This window comes from Chiloscyllium plagiosum, chromosome 16, assembly GCF_004010195.1.
Source record: "Chiloscyllium plagiosum isolate BGI_BamShark_2017 chromosome 16, ASM401019v2, whole genome shotgun sequence".
In the NCBI taxonomy this organism is placed as follows: domain Eukaryota; kingdom Metazoa; phylum Chordata; class Chondrichthyes; order Orectolobiformes; family Hemiscylliidae; genus Chiloscyllium; species Chiloscyllium plagiosum.
In genome coordinates, this window is record NC_057725.1 from 75,977,646 (window position 1) to 75,995,671 (window position 18,026).

At 44.7% G+C, this 18,026-nt stretch overlaps 1 protein-coding gene across 1 annotated transcript in view; it reads right to left on the reverse strand.

Annotated features, from left to right (window-relative positions):
* Positions 1-18,026, reverse strand: part of LOC122558021 (ciliogenesis and planar polarity effector 1-like) — a 77,987-nt gene that overhangs the window by 57,471 nt on the left and 2,490 nt on the right. The window contains exons 2-5 of the mRNA XM_043706355.1: positions 17,624-17,762; positions 14,705-14,814; positions 4,872-5,036; positions 3,426-3,534 (exon numbers count right to left, since the gene is read on the reverse strand). Coding sequence (XP_043562290.1) covers positions 3,426-3,534; positions 4,872-5,036; positions 14,705-14,814; positions 17,624-17,762 — 523 coding nt within the window. The remainder of the gene's footprint in view (positions 1-3,425; positions 3,535-4,871; positions 5,037-14,704; positions 14,815-17,623; positions 17,763-18,026) is intronic.

Sequence of the window (18,026 nt, forward strand, 5' to 3'; positions counted from 1 at the left end):
GTGCCCCCTCCTGGCTCTCCTCAGTCCATTTCTGAGCTCCTTTCTAGCAAGCCTGTAACCCTCTAAAGCTGTGCTAGACCCTTGCTTCCTCCACCTTACGTAAGCTGCCTTCTTCCTTTTGATGAGAAGCTCCTCTGTTTGCGTGATCCAAGGTTCCTTAATCTTACCCCTTCTTACCTGTCTCAGAGGAACAAATTAGCGTATCACTCGCAACAACTGCTCCTTAAACAGTCTCCACATGTCTGCTGTGCCCTTTCTGTGGAACAATTGCTCCCAGTCTATACTTCCCAACTCCTGTCTGATAGCATAATTTCCTTTTCCCCAATTAAATATCTTCCCTCGGTAACTGCTCATTTCTCTCTCCAAGGCTGTAGTAAACGTGAGGCAGTTGTGGTCACTGTCACCATAGTGTTCTCCCATCGTGAGATCTGACACCTGTCCTGGCTCATTACCGAGCACCAAATCCAAAATGGCCTCTCCCCTCGTCGGTCTGTCTACATACTGAGTAAGGAACCCCTCCTGAACACACCTGACAAAAACGGCCCCATCCAAACCATCTGCACTTAGAGGTTCCAGTCAATATTGGAAAAGTTGAAATCACCCATAACAACAACCCTGCTTCATCTGCATTTTTCCAAAATCTGCTCGTCTGTGAGTTTTTAATCTCTCTACTGCTATTAGGGGTCTGTAGAAAACTCCTAATGTGGTGGCTGGTCCCTTGCTGTCCCTAACTCCCAGCCACACTGACTCAGTAGGCAAACCTTCCTCAACAACCTTCATTTCTGTAGCTGCGATGCACTCTCTGATTAGCAATGCTACACCCCTCCTCTTTTTCCACCCTCCCTGTTCTTTTTAAACGTTCTAAACTCTGGAACATCAAGCAATCATTCCTGCCCTTGTGAAACTCACGTCTCTGTTATGGCCACAACATCATAGTCCCAAGTCCTGATCCATGCTCTAAGTTCGTCACTCTTATTTCAGACACTCCGTGCATTAAAGCAGTCACACTTTATCTGATCCCTTTGTTTCATCGCGTGAGAAACCTTCCTGATAGATCCACTACATCCTATCACTGCCCCATATACAACTACCCCCCTCTCAGACATGTGACTCCGATTCCCAACCCCCGCCAAACTAGTTTAAACCCTCCCGAATCACACGAGCAAATCTCCTATCCAGGACATTTGTGCCCCTCCAGTTCAGGTGCAACCCGTCCCTCATATACAGGTCCCACCTTCCCCAGAAGGTATCCCAATGGTCTAGGTATCTGAAGCCCTCCCTCCTGCACCAGCCTCGCAGCCCTGTGTTAAGCTGCATTCGCTGCCTGTTCCTCATCTCACTATTTCATGGCATCGATAGCAAACCTGAGATCACTACTTTACTCATCCTGCTCTTCAGCTTCCAACCTAACTCTCTGTAGTCACTTTTCAGATCCTCAATCCTTTTCCTGGCTATATCGTTAATGCTAATATATACCACGATTTCTGGCTGTTCCCCCTCCCCCTTCAGAGTCCTGTAAACCCGATCGACGACATCCCGGACCCTGGCACCAGGGAGGCAACATACCTTCTGGGAGTCCCGTTCCTGACCACAAAATCTCCTGTCAATCCATCTAACTATTGAGCCCCCTAGCACTAGCGCTTTTCTATTTCCCCCCCATTCCCTTCTGAGCCACAGTGCCAGGCTCAGTGCCAGAGACCTGACAACTATGGCTTTCCCCTGGTAGGCTGTCCCCACCAGCAGTATCCAAAACGGTATACTTATTGCTGAGGGGAACGGCCACAGGGGATCCCTGCTCTGACCGTTGGTTCCCTTTCCCCACTTCCCTCCCCCGACAGTAACCCAATTGTCCTTATCCTGTGTCTAGGGAGTGACCACCTCCATGGACATCCTCTCAATTTCCCCCTCAGCCGCCTGGATGGTCCGTAGTTTATCCAGCTGCAGCCCCCGTTCCCTAACTCGGTTTTCGAGGAGCTGGAGTTGGGTGCACTTCCCACTGATGTAGTCGGCAGAGTCATGTGAAGTGTCTCTCACCTGCCACATTCTGTAGGAGGAACATGCAACTGCCCTAACGTCCATAACCCGTTACTCTGAAAGCTCACACAGAACTAAACAAAGGAAGAGAAGGAAAAACAATGAGAAACCTGAAAACTTACTGACTCTTAGTAAGGTTAGAGGAGGGCCTACGTGTTGGGTCTCGTGTTTAGATCTCACCCACTTAAAAAATTCCCAGCAGCCCTAATTTCTCTCTGCCCTTTCTCCTTGTCGCTCTTTTCAAAAAGAAATGTTTTACGCTCACCTTCCCAGCAGTCCTTCACTCCTCCCTCACACCTCTCAGCAAATGGAGGCCCTGACGCCTGTGGTAAGTGTTTTAAACAGTTATACTTAAAGAGATGAAGATCCCTTTGTTATCTTAGAAACCTTCCTCATTGTCTACCATGCCACCAATTTTGGTGTCATCTGCAAATATACTAATCATTCCTTCTATATTCTCATCCAAATCATTTAGATAAATGACAAACAAAAGAGGTCCCAGCACTGATCCCTGTGGAACACCATTGCTGACAGGCCTCCAGTCTGAAACGTATCCCTCCATCACTACTCTCTGTCTCCCGTTGTTAAGCCAATTATGTACCCAATGGGCAAGCACACCCTGAATCCCATGTGAGCAACTTTATTAATTAGTCCGCCACGTGGAACCTTGTCGAAGGCTTTACTAAAATCCAAATAAACAATGTCTATTGTTCTGCCATCACCAATCTTTTTGAAAACTGCCTCAAAAAACTCAATCACATTTGTGAGACATGATTTTCCTTACACAAAACCACGCTGACTATCCCTAATCAATGTCTGCCTCGCTAACTGTCCATGAAGCTACATTTTATCATCACCTCCAACAACTTGCTGTGACAGGTTTCTGCTGGCTTCTTTAACTAACCTATATTTGCCCAAATGATTTTAATTTTGTCCTAAATGATTCTTTATAAATGCTTCCTCTCCCACCAAGGTTCAATTAACAAGTCTGTATATGCTGTGATAATCATTATAAAAATTAGCAAAAAGTATAACATTTGGTATTTTGGAATTCTCATTCAGTTGTGAAACTCTTCCCTGGCTTCCTCTCTCAATCTCAGAAATCTTTTCATCATTAAACTCTCTGCCTACTGTATTGCTTTGTTTCTAGCCTCCTGTCTATTTCAGATTTTTATCACTCAGCTGTCTAAGCTCTGGTGTTGTCATGGCAGTGTCCACACCTTTGGACCAGGAGGTCTACGTTAGGTCCCACCATGCCTGGACTCTTACCACTGTCAGGAGACTCACTAGACCCCATCAACCATTCCAAAGGAGGACTCACTCACGCTCCACTCGTGTGTATAAGAGAACATTGACAGTGAGGCTGGATTACCCAGGCTGCACGATCTCACCTCGTACTGTGCTGTGACGTAGGTGATGCTGCAGTGAGTGATATTTATCCCTGAGAGGCACTCGAACGTCTTCCACATCAGGAAAGGCCTTGACCAAGATCTCAGCAACCTACAATAAACAGGGCACACCGCAGTAAGGTCAGCTCAAACAGAGCATGCTGCAAAATACCCAATAGTAATACAGCTAGAATCATTCCCATGCACTCCGCCACCACCATGTTCATTCCAGTATTTTCTGGAATGAGGGTGTTTCTGGCTGGGCCAACATTTATTGCTCATCCCCAGTTGCCCTTGAGAAGGTGGTAGTCAGCTGTCTTATTGAACTGCTATAGGAAGATCCACGTGCTCTAGGTAGATCCACAATGGCCTTAAGGAGGGAATTCCAGAATTCTGACCTAGCGACACTGAAGAAATAAATTTCCAAATCAGGATGGGGAGTGGCTAAGAGGGGAACTTGCAGGGAGTGGTGTTCCCATATATCTGCTGTCCTTGTCCTTCTAGATGGAAGTGGTTGTGGGTTTGGAAGATGCTATTAGAAGAGCCTTGGTGAATGGCTGCAGTGTAGATGGTACACAGTGCTGCTACTGAGCGTCGGTGGTGGAGTGAATGAAATTTAAAGTGATGGAAGGGATGCCAGTCAATTTGTTTTTTTGGTGTGCTGGAGCAGCCCCCATCAAGGCAAATGGGGTGTATTCCATCACAATCCTGACTTGTGCCTTGTACATGGTGGACAGGCTTTGGGATGTGGTGGTATTAATGTCACTGGACTAATAATCCAGCCCCGATTCCTGAAGAAGGTCTTATGCCCGAAACGTCGATTCCCCTGCTCCTTGGATGCTGCCTGACCTGCTGTGTTTTTCCAGCATCACATTTTTCAACTCTGGTCTCCAGTATCTGCAGTCCTCACTTTCTCCTAGTAGTCCAGACCCACCAGGCCAATGCTCTGGGGACATGGGTTCATAGCCTATCATGACAAGTGGTGAAATCTGAACTCAATAAAATCGGGGATGAAACAGTGCTCTAATAGTCACCATGTAATCACCGTTGATTGTTGCTTTCTGATTACCAATGTCCTTCAGGGAAGGAAACTGCCATCCTTATCTGGTCAGGCCTACACGTGACTCCAGACCCACAGCAATGTGACTCTTAACTGCCCTTTGGGCAATGAAGGATGGGCAAGAAATACTGGCCTGGCCAGAGATATCCACATCTCAGGAATGAAAAAAAGGTGAGCGACTTGACTCAGAACTCTCAGTTTCTGCTCGGTATTTATTTGGCTGGTCCAGTTCAATTTCTGGTCAAGCCTCCCAATAGTAATGTGTTGAACATGATGGGATGATGGTTATGTTCTGCAATCCTAGCCTCTGCCCTCACCTCAGCATCTTCCCTCCTTTCCCAGTTGCCTACTGTAACTGAGCACATTGTTTTTCTGATGTGTGTTCTTACCTTTCTGATTGGAGGCAGCTCACTAACCAAGCTGAGGATGATGTCCTGTACCAACTCCTCCACATTCATGAACCTAGCGAAGGGCAGCATTCGACAAGCCCACTCCAGGGAATTCAGACAGTGGTCAACCACAGCAGCATCATAATCTGTTGTCACCTCGTAGTTCTACAAACACATGAAATCCAGGCATTGTGAATAATATCAGTAACTAGTCCACTCTTAATTAGACATACCGTCTTATATCAAGGTAACTTTGTCAGTGCCAATTATATTGGAAACCCCTCTTCATTCCTTCATCCGATTATGGGATGTGATTATCAATGGCATTTCCCAACATTCCGTCAGAAGGTGATTTATGAAGGACCGAGGGATTTGTTGGGTATATAGAGATTTGTTGGGTCTAGAATGGGAGTCCAGTTGATCTACTGGTGAGCCCACTTGTTGATCCACCAGATGAGTATGTCAGGGCGGGATTACTCTGATCTCCTGCTGTAAACCCAGTGGAACACGACCTCGCTGATCACTCTCCTCCCTTTTTCATACAGCCCAGCGGTTTCAGAGTGAGGCAGTGGGTGTAATGGTGATGTCTAGATTAGAGTGACACTGGAAAAGCTCAGTAGGTGCAGGTGATGTCACTGTACCAGTGATCCAGATCCATAGGCTAATACTCTGTGCAGATGGGTTCAAAACCATGGCAGATGGTGAAACGTTAGTTCAATAATGTCTGGAATAAAAAGCTGGTCTAATGACGATTGCGTAACCACTTTCATTTATTGTTCCAAAAAGCCATCTGATTTAATGATAGAAGAACACCTCAGAAAACTAACAGCTCCTCCCTTAACCATCCAGCAGATTAAATGGAGTGAGACTAAGGCAGGCCCTTAGGTCAGAAGACTGTGACTTCTCTCTCTCCCTTCAGCCAATCAGGGTGAAGCAGTGTCATCAGATCAGCAGTTAGGGACAGGCAATAAATACTGAACCAGCCAGAGACATCCACATCCCATGAAAGAATTTCAAATAACAGAACTCTTTGAGGTGGTCATAAACAGAATTAAAGAGAAAAGGTGGATATAATGTTAGTGCGGATAGAGGATTGGCTAACAAACAGAAGATGGAGTTGAGATAAGGGAGACATTTCCGTAACAAGTGGAGTACCAAAGAGAACAGTGCTGAGGCCATGCTTATTTATTATATATTGATGGCTTGGATGAGGGAAGTACATGCACTTTCGCCAAATTTGCAGATGACACAAAAATAAAGGAGAAGGCAAGTACTGAGGATGACACAAATAGTCTGCAGTGGGACACAGACAGGTTAAGTGAATGGTAAAATCCTGGAAGGTGGAATGTCATGTGGGAAATGTGCAGTTATGCACTTTGGCAGTGAGAATAGAGGAGCTGAAAGTTATTTAAATAATGGATACAGACTGTCAAGAGCTGCAGAGCAGAGGGATCCTTGTCTGTGAATCACTAAAAGCTAGCATCCAAGGTTCAATGGTAAGAAGGAAAGTAAATGAATGCTGGCCTTTGTTCAAAGGGAATGGAGTATAAACCTAAGGAGATTTTGCTAAAACTATACAAGTCATGAGTCAGACCACAACTGGAATATAATGAACAGTTTTGGGTCCTTTTACTCTCACTGGAGATTGTCCAAAGAATTTTCAGTCAGCTGCCTGGGTCTGGAGGAGAGATTGTGTAGGATTCACCTTTACTCACTGGTGTTTAGAGGAATGAAAGGCAAGCTCATTGAAACATACAAGATTCCGTGGGGATTTGGCAGGGTAGATACAGACAGGTTTTTTTTGGGAGAGTCTAAGATCAGAGAAGATAATCTCAGAATAAGGAATTGCACATTTAAGACAGAAATGAAGAAGAATTTCTTCTCTCGGAGGCAAGTAAATCTGTGGAATTTGTTTGTGAAATAATTCTTCAGAGGCCAGTATCCCATCACCAAACATCATTATTTAGAAATGCATAGCCTTTGACAATAGCCTCTCACTGAGTCAGACATTCAGGGTCCCAGTATCCTTGTGGCTCAGCCAGTTTACCCTAATTGGACCAGATTAACAGCCCCAAATAGGGAACTCATACTCTATGATGTCCAGCTGGCTGACCTCATTACAATCACGATATCTCCCCCCCAAGTCCACGAACACAGTGCAGTCTGTTTCTTTTCAACGCTAGGTCAGGTTCCTCTAACTTGGAATGCGATCGAGGGGGTGTGTAATGAATGCAAGCTTGCCTCTTGTGCCTGGAGCGCCCTGCTACACTTTCTCTCCCTTCTTCCAGAGGGAGAAGTGTCATGGTGGCTACTTCCATCATGTCCATCTCTGATTCAGAGGACTCAGCGATGTTTGATGGAGACGGTAAATCAATGAGTCCCTGGAGTATTTCTGAAGGCTCCTAGGGGCAGGGTAAGGTGTGCTCCCATACAGTCTGAGAATTTGCAGCTTTCAAATACTCCACATGCTTATTCAGGACAGTCACACCAACCCAAATTTTATAAGTTCACATCGGTCAATCCTCTGACCATGTGGAGCCATTATCCTATTTCTTGCACTGAATTTTGTCCCTTGTATCAAACCGTCCCTCTCATTTGGTGAAGTCTTGGGTTCAGCATTGATGCTGTTTCACCCTCCCCCATGTATGGGAATATCAGATTTAGCCTGGTGGGGTGTCTTCTTCCCATTACCAACTCTGTTGGTGCTATTCCTGTAGCTGCAGTGGGGTGGTACTATAATCAAAAGAACCATGACATTGGGTTCAGCATTGATGCTGTTTCACCCTCCCCCATCTATGGGAATATCAGATTTAGCCTGGTGGGGTGGTTTCTTCCCATTACCAACTCTGTTGGTGCTATTCCTGTAGCTGCAGGGGGTGGTACTATAATCAACAAGAACCATGACAATGTGATATCTAGTGGGACTATTGGCTGCTTCATCAGTCCAGCCTTCAAAGTTTGACCCATTCTTTCTGACAGGTTATTGGATGATGGGTGGGATGGAACAATCCTAGAATTTTGAATTCCCATTAAATTTAATCATAGAATCACAGATTAAGAAGTAACTAAAGTCTCTGCTGATAACCGAGGACCCATTATCTGTGACCAATACTTCCAAGACTCCACATGTTACAAAGGGTTTGTCCAATTTTTCTATCATTGCTCACTGTTTGATGAGTGGACTCCAGCACAACCAGCCACTTTGAATGGGCTTTTATAATGACAAAAATAATTGAAACCATGACAGGACCTCCTCCATAGTCGACATGGAACTTGGTCCAAGGTTATCCATCCATTCCCATGGGTGCAGGGAAGCTGCTGGAGGTCAATTTAATCTCTGGGCATTGTCCCACCAACACAGCTATATCTGCGTTCAAGCTTGCCCACCAGACACAACTCCTTATCAACATTTACATTTTGGAGGCCCATGGATGATCCTGGTGGAATTCAGCCAGTGTTTGATGGCAACCTTTGCTTGGGACATTCACTCTTGTTCCCCATAACAATATACCGTCCTCTACCATGAGCAGGTCTCTTTATGTCCAAAGATGTTTTCAATTCTAGCTGCGATGACCCTTTGGTTTTCCCCATTAGTACCAATTGTTTCAATTTGGAAAGGACTGGATCTTTCTGTGAGCAAAGTTTGATATTGTTAGCTGTGACTGGAATGTGTCTAGAAAATTCAATGTCATGATTGAATTTTCCATTGGGGGTACCAAAGGTGATATATTTGCTAATGGAAGACAGCTCAATGCATCCATATTTGTACTCAGCCTCCCAGACGGTGTTCATAAGCACTCAACATTACAGCCCATCACTGAATGCAGCCCAAAGCTATGGGCGGCACTGCCTTGTCCTCTTTAAGCAGAGTTCATGATTATCACACATTTTCACCCATAAAGGTATTGGTGGAACCTCCGGACTCCAAATATGACTTCTTTCTCTATCTGGGTGATTTTATGCTCTGCATTAGTCAAAGTCCTGAATACATAAGCTATTGGGCGTTTCTCTCCAGGGGACCACCAATGAGCTAAAACTAACCTGATACCATATGGGAGAGATTACATGTCAATATATGTCATTCTTGGGATCACAGTGTGCCATCACTAAAAGCATGATAGTTTGTTCGATTATTTCATCCAATGCTAGGGCCTGTCTACGAGACCATTTCCAAATCTAACCTTTTTCATGAGTTGACGCAATGGTGCCAGGATGGATGCCAGGATATGTAAGAACTTCCCGTAATAATTTAACAGACCCAGAAATGACCTGAGCTTCTAGAAAGATATGGGAGTTGGGGCACCTTTGATCACCCTCACGTTATCTTCCAATAGATGTAGCCCAGCCTTTTTGACCCAGAAGCCTAGTCACTTGGGGAGGAGCTGGTACATACATTTTTCCCTTCTTAGGGGTTTGTCTGCTTTGGAGAAATGCTTTAGGACTATAGCCAGGTTCTTCCAGTCTACCTTATTCATTTTTCCTGTTGTTGGAATGTCATCAACATAAATGGTGACCTAAGGTAAACCTCGTAAAATATACTCCACCATCCACTGCCAAAATGAACAGGCTGATGAAATGTATATTGGGACAGACTCTTGTGGATATTAACTGTTGCATACTTCTGAGATTCCTGGATTAAACACAATTGCAAGTAAGTATGGCTCATGTCAAGCTTTGTGAAGGACAACCCTCCTGCCAGCTTTCCATACAAATCCTCTAAGCTAGGGATTGGGTTTAGTAGAAACTGGTTCTGCGATCACTGATACAGCCGCACCAGTACAGACCTCCATTTGAACCAGACTGCCATTTTACCAGACACTTATCATGGTTTGGAGGTTGCTAAGCAATTTAACTGTTTCAAACCAGGTGCAGGTGAAGTACCCAGGGTACGAACTCTCTTGGACACCCTCCTGGATACAGATCCTACTCCATTTAAGACTGTTACTGTCCCAATCTGCATATTGACACAAATTACAATGTCCTACTGGGCAGAATCCTGAAGAAGATTGTAATTATTTAGTTGAGACTTGGCTTTGTTTTGTGGTTTTGCTGTGAGCTGACCTAGTTACTCCTTACAAGGGTATTTCCTCAGGGTGACTATGCAGTTGCACCTTAAGTGGTATTCCCCAAGCTCAGTCGGACAGGTGAGGGTGTCGGCCTCCGTCGCAACTCAGAGGCTCCATTTGCCACGTGTTCCAATGATAAAGTCAGTTGTAGCTTCAGCTAGTTGGCGTTTCTGCACTGTCACATCATTAATCCCATGTACTAGACAGACTCTTAAGCATTTAGGTGAAAGTGAGGACTACAGATGCTGGAGATCAGAGTCAAGATTAGAGTGGTGCTGGAAAAGTACAGCACCTCAGGCAGCATCCGAGGAGCAGGAAAATCAACATTTCGGGCAAGAGCCCTTCATCAGGAATGAGGCTGGGAGCCTCGGGGGTGGAAGATAAATGGGAGAGGGGGTGGGGCTGGGGAGAAGGTAGCAAAGAGTACAATAGATGGATGGGGATGGGGGTGATAGGTCAGAGAGGAGGGTGGAGTGGAAGGGTGGGAAGGGAGATTGGCAGGTAGGACAGGCCATGGGGACAGTGCTGAGCTGGGAGGTTGGAACTAGGGTGAGGTAGGGGAGGGGAAATGAGAAACTGGTGAAGTCCACAATGAAACCCTGGGGTTGAAGTGTTCCGAGGCAGAAGATAAGGCGTTCTTCCAGGACATGCAGGTCCTGGGTCTCCTGCACTGCCAGTCCCTCGCTGCCCGACGCCTGGAGGAAGAACGCATCTTCCTAAGCATCTCATTAAAGGCTAAATCAAATTCACAGACTTCAGTCAGCTGTCTTAACCTAGTCAAATACCCTAAAATGGATTCCCCTGGTTCTCGAATTGGCAAGTAAAAGCAATGGTATCTCAGAATTAAAGGAGGCTTGGGATCGTAATATTCCTTAACTATGTCAATCAATTGTGGAATGGTTTTAGTATCTGGTACCTCAGAAATATTTAGTCTCTTAATGACAGAAAAAGCTGCAACTCCACAGTGTTATGAAGATGTGGGCATACTGCCCCTTTAAGAAAGTTACACTACCTGACAGCACAAAGTGTTCTGAACAAGGTAACAATGTAACATTTGGTTGAAACAGCTAACTGTAGCTGGTTGCCTGGAGACAAAAACAAATTTAAAGTTGGCCAATCAGTTTAAATTATACTCCCAAAAAATACCAAACTCCAACGAAGTTTGAATTTAGCATACTGACAAAATTAAAAACCAATGACATAATCTGAAGCTCTGGGGGTATAAGACCAGGAAAACGTGAACAATTGAGAGAGAACTGCCAAGCCACCAGCATGTACAGACTGCCCAAAACACAGCTCTCTTAAAGGTACCTTTATCGATCAGTGACCTGTCAAACAGAAATCTCTAAGAAGAAAAAAATCTACACAGGAAGATACCAAGAGCAGATTGACAGCTGGCTGGTTTTGAAATTTGAATTTTTTGGTAAATTTCACTCGGGGGTTTTATTGGACTAGTACTATAGAAGGGAAGATAAACGATTGTTTAGAGGAAGGAGCTGTAAATAGTTGTTAGCTAATTATTCTCTGTTATACTTTAAGAAATCAAGTGGTTAATGTTTACTTTAAATAGTTCTTGGCCTCTTGAATTTTCACAGATTATTGCACGGGATAAATCTTTTCTGTGTTGCTAGTTTAAATTAAGCAGGAGGGTTTACCCCGTGTCGTAACACCAGGCTTTCAGAAGAATTACTTGTTTTTCATCTGCTATAATGTCATTTGCCCAGACAAAAAATACCCCGTTCTTTCCAGGGTGACTGGGCCTGGTCCTCAATAGTAGGATCCAATACGCCAAGCTTCCCAACAAAGACATCATGTTAAAACGTTTTTACACCCAACTGTTGTGAGCGAGTTTCTTCAGGATCAGGTTTTACCTTCATCGCCAATGAATTAACTCTTCAGAGGCCAGTATCCCATCATCAATCACTTTTTTATTTCCAGATGCATAGCCTTTGACAGCAGTACTGTTTCTTACTGAGTCAGTATTCAGAACATCTATATCCCTGACATTCACCCTTTTCTATCAGCCAGATCTCCCTGGTTGGGCCCGATTAACAGCTCAAATCAGGGAACTCATATTCTATGATGTCCAGTGGCTTAGCTCGTTACAATCACTCCAGTTACCACAGATAGTAGTCAAGCCACTGGGTTGTTAAGTATACGCAGGGCTAAGATAGACAGATTTTTAATCATAAATGAATCAAAAGGAAAGGCAGGATAGTGGAGTTGAAGATTATTAGATCATTTGTGATCTCACTGAAAGGTGGAGCAGACCTGATGGGCTAAAAGTCCAATTTCTAATGCTCTGGCCTGAAACGTCAATTCTCCTGCTCCTTGGATGCTGCCTGACCTGCTGTGCTTTTCCAGCACCACACTCTCAACTCTGATCTCCAGCATCTGCCATCTCACATTCTCTATTTCTAACGATCTTTGACTGAATAACACTAATAAAACTTCAAGGCAGAATGTTGTATGGCTTATAGGGAACTTGCCGGTGATGCTGTCCCCATGTATCTGCTGTCCTAATCCTTATCCTTCGCCTTCTAGAAGTGGCTATAGGTTTGGAAGGTCCTGTCTAAGGACCTTTGGTGAAATCCTGCAGTGCACCTCGTAAATAGAACACAGTGCTACTACTGAGTATCAGTAATGGAGTGAATGGATGTTTATGGATATTGTAAAGTCCATATCTTTTTATTTTTGGACTGTGGACTTAAAAAAGAAAGATGGTGCTTTAATCCAGGGAGATAAGGCAAAGTGATCCTGCAGTTATATTGAAAAAAAAATCACATTTGCTGGAGCACAGTGTGAGGTGTATACAATGTTGTATTTTTTCCAGAACTGTGAGAGTGCAAGGAGATAAGGATACAAAGACTTAATAGAGTTTTGTAAGGTTATGAGGGTAATAGGCAAGGTGAATAGAGAGCAGCAGTTCCCTTAGTTCAAAGGTCAATAGCTAGGTGGCATAATCTTTAAGTGAAAGACAGGGGGTTGAGATGAGATTTGAGGAAAATCACTTTCACCAAGAGAGTGATGAGGTGTACTGCCTGAGAAGTTGGTTGAGCTAGGAAACCTTACAACCTTTAAAAAGCACTTGGTTGAACACCTGAAACGTCATAACATTCAAGGTTATGAATGTAGTGTGGGAAAATGGGGCTTGTGTAGGATGTAGTGTGCTTTTCACAGTATAGGTTCAGTAGGCCAAAGGGCCTCCTCTGCACTGTAGATTCTATGAGACAGAATGGAGCGGATGGGTCTGAACTCAGGTAAACAAATGTTTTGCTTGGTTCCTAACCAGGCGACCATGGCTTGTGTGGTGCCAATGCAGCAGGGAAACATAACTTATGCAGTGAAAGCAGCAATAAAGCTCTCTCTCTCTCTCTCTCCTGTGTATCAATACCAAAAAATCTTCAGGAACAACTGGCTGGCATCTACTCACCTTTTATCACAATCCTCTCTTCAAGGAGAACTAAATGCCTTCAGAAACAGTAAAAGGACCAATTCTCAACCAGTGAATAAAACAGCATTGGTGTGCAAACCACCATGTGTCAATGGCAAGGAACCACAAGTGAGATAAAGTTGTCATAGTCCCAGCTCTTGTTGGGAAAGGTGACTGGTGGCAATTTAACCTTCAAGTCACCAAGCCACAAGCAAAGGGGTGAGGTTGATAAGAAGAGCTCCTCATTATAACCTCTGAGGTAGGGTTACCGAGCTCAAAACCTCACTCTGTTCTCTCTCCATAAATGCTGCCAGCTCTGCTGAGTTTATCCAGCATCTTCTGTTTTGGTGCTATTGAAGTGTACTTCTCTGATTTCTTTTGATTTTAGTTGTTGTTAATATCCATGTTATGTCTACCTTTGTGTGTCTGTTTATGAATAAGGAATTTAAAAGTGGTTCAGTTGATGTTATATAGAGAAATGAGTCAGCAATTCAGATTTCCTCAGGGCCAAGGATGAAAGACCATCTGCTTATCGTGAACAACGATTTTCTGTTAAGTACAGAAACCTGATGAGCATTTTCTTTTGATCTGAGTTTGTCAGTCAGAAGGGGATGGAGAACCTCAGCAGGTCTGGCACCATTTATGAACAGAGAAACACTCTTCTTTGCAAGTTTCACTCAGTGAAATTCTGACAAGGCAGGACAATGCTGGATACAGTCTCAGGCTATGTGATAAGCTATTTCACACTGGGATGAGGAGAATTTTGCTGGGCTTGCATTCCTCATTGCCCAGAGGGCAGTAAAGAGTCACCCACATTGCTGTGGGACTGGAGTCACATATAAACACCAGATAGATTTTTCAATCAATCAACAATGCTTTCATGGTCATCATTAGACTCTTAATTGCAGGTTTTTTTTGTTGACTTCAAACTTGGGACCGAGAACACTACCTGGGTTTCTGGATATTGCCTCGGCTGTGAAATGTCTTCACATAAAAGGTGGGAAACTTGTCAAATTCTCGAACAAGTCACTGAATATATTTAAAAAAGAAACAGCTAGATTTCTGGACACTAAAAGCATGTAAAAGTACGGGGAGAAACCGGGTTGTGGCTTTGAGATACAGGGTTAACCATGATCGTACTGTGGGGGACAGCAGCACAGAGGGCTGAATGGCCTCTTCATGCTCCTAGTTTCTACATTTCTAGGAATTAACAGGCAGCTCCCAGACAAAGCTCAACACCATAACAAACACCTTAAAAGGCATAGATCACTAAATTGTCCTGTGTTCATTCCTTCTATTCTCAGAGCTTCGTGCATCAGGGTCAGGGAAAGTACCTGAGAGGATCTGGTATTGTCTCTGGCTTTTTGATATTTGCGACAGCTCTCACTCAGCCTTTCACGGACATGGAACATCCAGCACAATCCACAGAGGTCTCGAAAACAGCCTGCCAAGCAAAGACACAAGTGCATGTTACAATGACAGCCTTCAGCCATTGCGCTACACAATGTGAATGCTGCTGACAATAATCCCCAGCGACAATAATGATGACAGTGAGCACTGATTTATATCCAGCATCAGGTAATCTCTCTTTGTTACCACCCTGACCTTCCCTGTCACTCTCCAGTCTGTCCTATCTCTATCCAGGAATCCCTTTTCCCTGATATCTCACTCTCTTTCTACTTTGCCACTCTCTTCATCAACCTGTGTGATTCTTCCATACTTCTCTCTTACATCCACACAACTACTCTTCTCACAAACCCTGTTCACGTTCCTCAAGCTTGTCCATGATCTAGTGCCCGTAACTGATGAGGGCCTGAGAGTGTGGGGGCGGCAGGTTCACTCTGACTGACACACAATTCCAGTACTGCCTTCAGTGAGGTGCACCCACAAGCCATACTAATGCAAAATACAGCAACCTTGAAGACAGAAAGTGGGATAAGACATTGAATTTCAACAGTACCTAATGGCAGACCTGGGGGAATGGACTGCAAGCATCCTGGATATGATACATGGGGCAGGCTGGGATCTGAATCAGCTCCTCACCACATAAAGTCAGCTAAAAATCAACATCACTAACTATGTCCCATATGACAAGAAACTGTCTGGCTGCACCAGCATTTTGTCAGCAGGAAGGGATTGGGAGGGTTGCATCCTTTTGTCAGCCCAGGGCTTGTGAGGAAGCTGCCACTAGAAGTTCCCCAGAGAAGGCTCTGAAGAGGAGAAGAAGTCACAACAGCAGCAAGGATGTGCTGGATTGGTTTGTCCTTTGATCGGAGCTGCCTGTCCACTTACCACCTTCCACTGGCTCAATATTCCATTTCGACAAAACAAGCAATCCTCAGCCCTTGCTCAGGGTTACTAACATGGGAGGCAGTGGCCTACTGGTAATGTCACTGCGTTAGTAGTCTAGAACCTGAGCTAAAATTCTGGGGATATGGGTTGGATTCCCACTGTGGAGTTGGCGGTATTTGAATTCATTAAAAACCTAGTCTAATGGTAAGTGCTGTCTATTGTTATAAAATCCTGTGTCATTACTCACTGTCCGATCCTCACTCTCTACCAGAGGTGGTAGCCTCTAATTCTTCTTTAATTTAGCAATTTGGTTAACTCTCAACTGTCCTCCATACGGACAGACAAGGCAGCACTGACAGGGGCCTCTTTGATGCAACAGCAAAAAAACAACTGAATTCAAACTCTTGGAATCCAGTTCTAACAGTCAACTCTTCAACAATTAGAGTTACTCTCAGAGAGCATCTACACCAGCCCCACCCCTATTCACCTATTGTACTCTATGCTACTTTCTCCCCACCCCCCTCTCCACTCTGCAGGCACCCTGCCTCTATTCCTGATGAAGGGCTTTTGCCCGAAACGTCGATTTTCCTGCCCCCTGGATGCTGCCTGACCTACTGTGCCTTTTCAGCACCACTCTGATCTAGACACTTGAAATGAAACCTAACTTGAAGTAAGTTTTAGTTTGTTTTTTATTTATTCATGGGATGAGAATGTTGTTGCCTAAGCTAGTATTTATTGTCCATTCCAGAGGACCGAGAGTTTGAGGAAAGGAGTTCAGTGAAAAGGAGAAGGGAGCTCCTCGCTTTTACTTCTTTTCACAACTCAGCCTCAGGCTGCGAATTGGAGGAAGCTAATTGGTGAGTAATGGATAAGTACCATATTTCCTTTAATTGTAATAAACAAGACAGTTTAGCCACGTGGAGTGTACATGCTGCAAGGGAAACTCTGGACCCAGCATGTAACTTGGACAAGGACCTTAGCAGGAAGTGTCACTGTGTTCAGCTCTGGTTTCTGGTTGGAGTCTCTGCTGCACCTTCACAGGTAGAGGACTGTGTGGAGAGCATCTGCAGACAGATGGTCACATCATAGTTAGCATTGTCTATGTGGTGAGGGAATGGGTAACCGCCAGGCAGTCAGAGAGAATGAGTGCAATGCAGGAGACCCTGTTTGTCCTGAACCGAATCTGTTTGCTAATCTGTTTTCAATTTTCAATACTGGTGAGGGTGATGGGTTCTCAGGGGGACGGCAGCCTGGGCCAGATTGTCTGACATGAATACATTTTTTAATAACTAAAAATTACTTCAAGTTAGGTTTTATCTGTACTTTCCCTTGGATGGGAATCTAGAACCCATGGGAGTCTAGGGGACATAATTTGAAAATAAAGTGGGACCACTTATAACCAAGATGAGGAGAAATCCTTTCCTGAGAAGGTTCTGAATGTTTGGAATTCTCTACCCCAGACTGCATTGGACATGTAGTCATGGATAAATCACAGTGCTATAAGCTAAAGTAATGACGTTGATTAGCTCAGTGGTATAAAGGGATAATGTTGGGATATATTCGTGACGACCATACTGAATAGACAGCAGGTTCAGTGGACTGAATGGCCTCCTGCTGCTAGGCTTTATATCGTCAGTAGTATGTAGTCAACCAGGCCCACTTGCCCAGCTGGGTCTCAAGAAGGCTGATGCTTGGTGAGATTCTGCAGCATTGGTTTAAGAAGTGGAGCGAGAGCCAGTGCAGGGTCCTGCTCCACACTGTGCTTTGTCATATCTCGGCCGGAGCTGCTGGGGAAGACACATCAGGCTTAGGCTGCAATTTGCTCATGGCTAAATATCCTGTCGACATCCAGCAGGTGAGCAGCAGAGCGTTGTTGGTGCCTGTGGATGTCACATCACACCAAGGGTATCAGGAGAGAGGGTAAGGGAAAACAAGGAGACAGCTGGTGGTAATGTACTCACTGATTACTGCGCTGGAGATTGCATCAGAGCTTGCATCGCCCCCAGCTCCCGGTCTGAAGAAACTGCTCCGAGCTTTCCCATAACGTAGCAACGAGTCAGGGAAGGGAGGGAGTGGATGGAGACCAGCCTTTCCTCTGATCTAACAGCAAACAAAGAGATCAGCTAAGGAATCAGTGACAATGTTAAAAACCAACCTTCAAACTCCCACAGGAGAAAGTGAGGACTGCAGATGCTGGAGATTAGATTAGATTACTTACAGTGTGGAAACAGGTCCTTCGGCCCAACAAGTCCACACCGCCCCGCCGAAGCGCAACCCACCCATACCCCTACATTTACCCCTTACCTAACACTACGGGCAATTTAGCATGGCCAATTCACCTGACCTGCACATCTTTGGACTGTG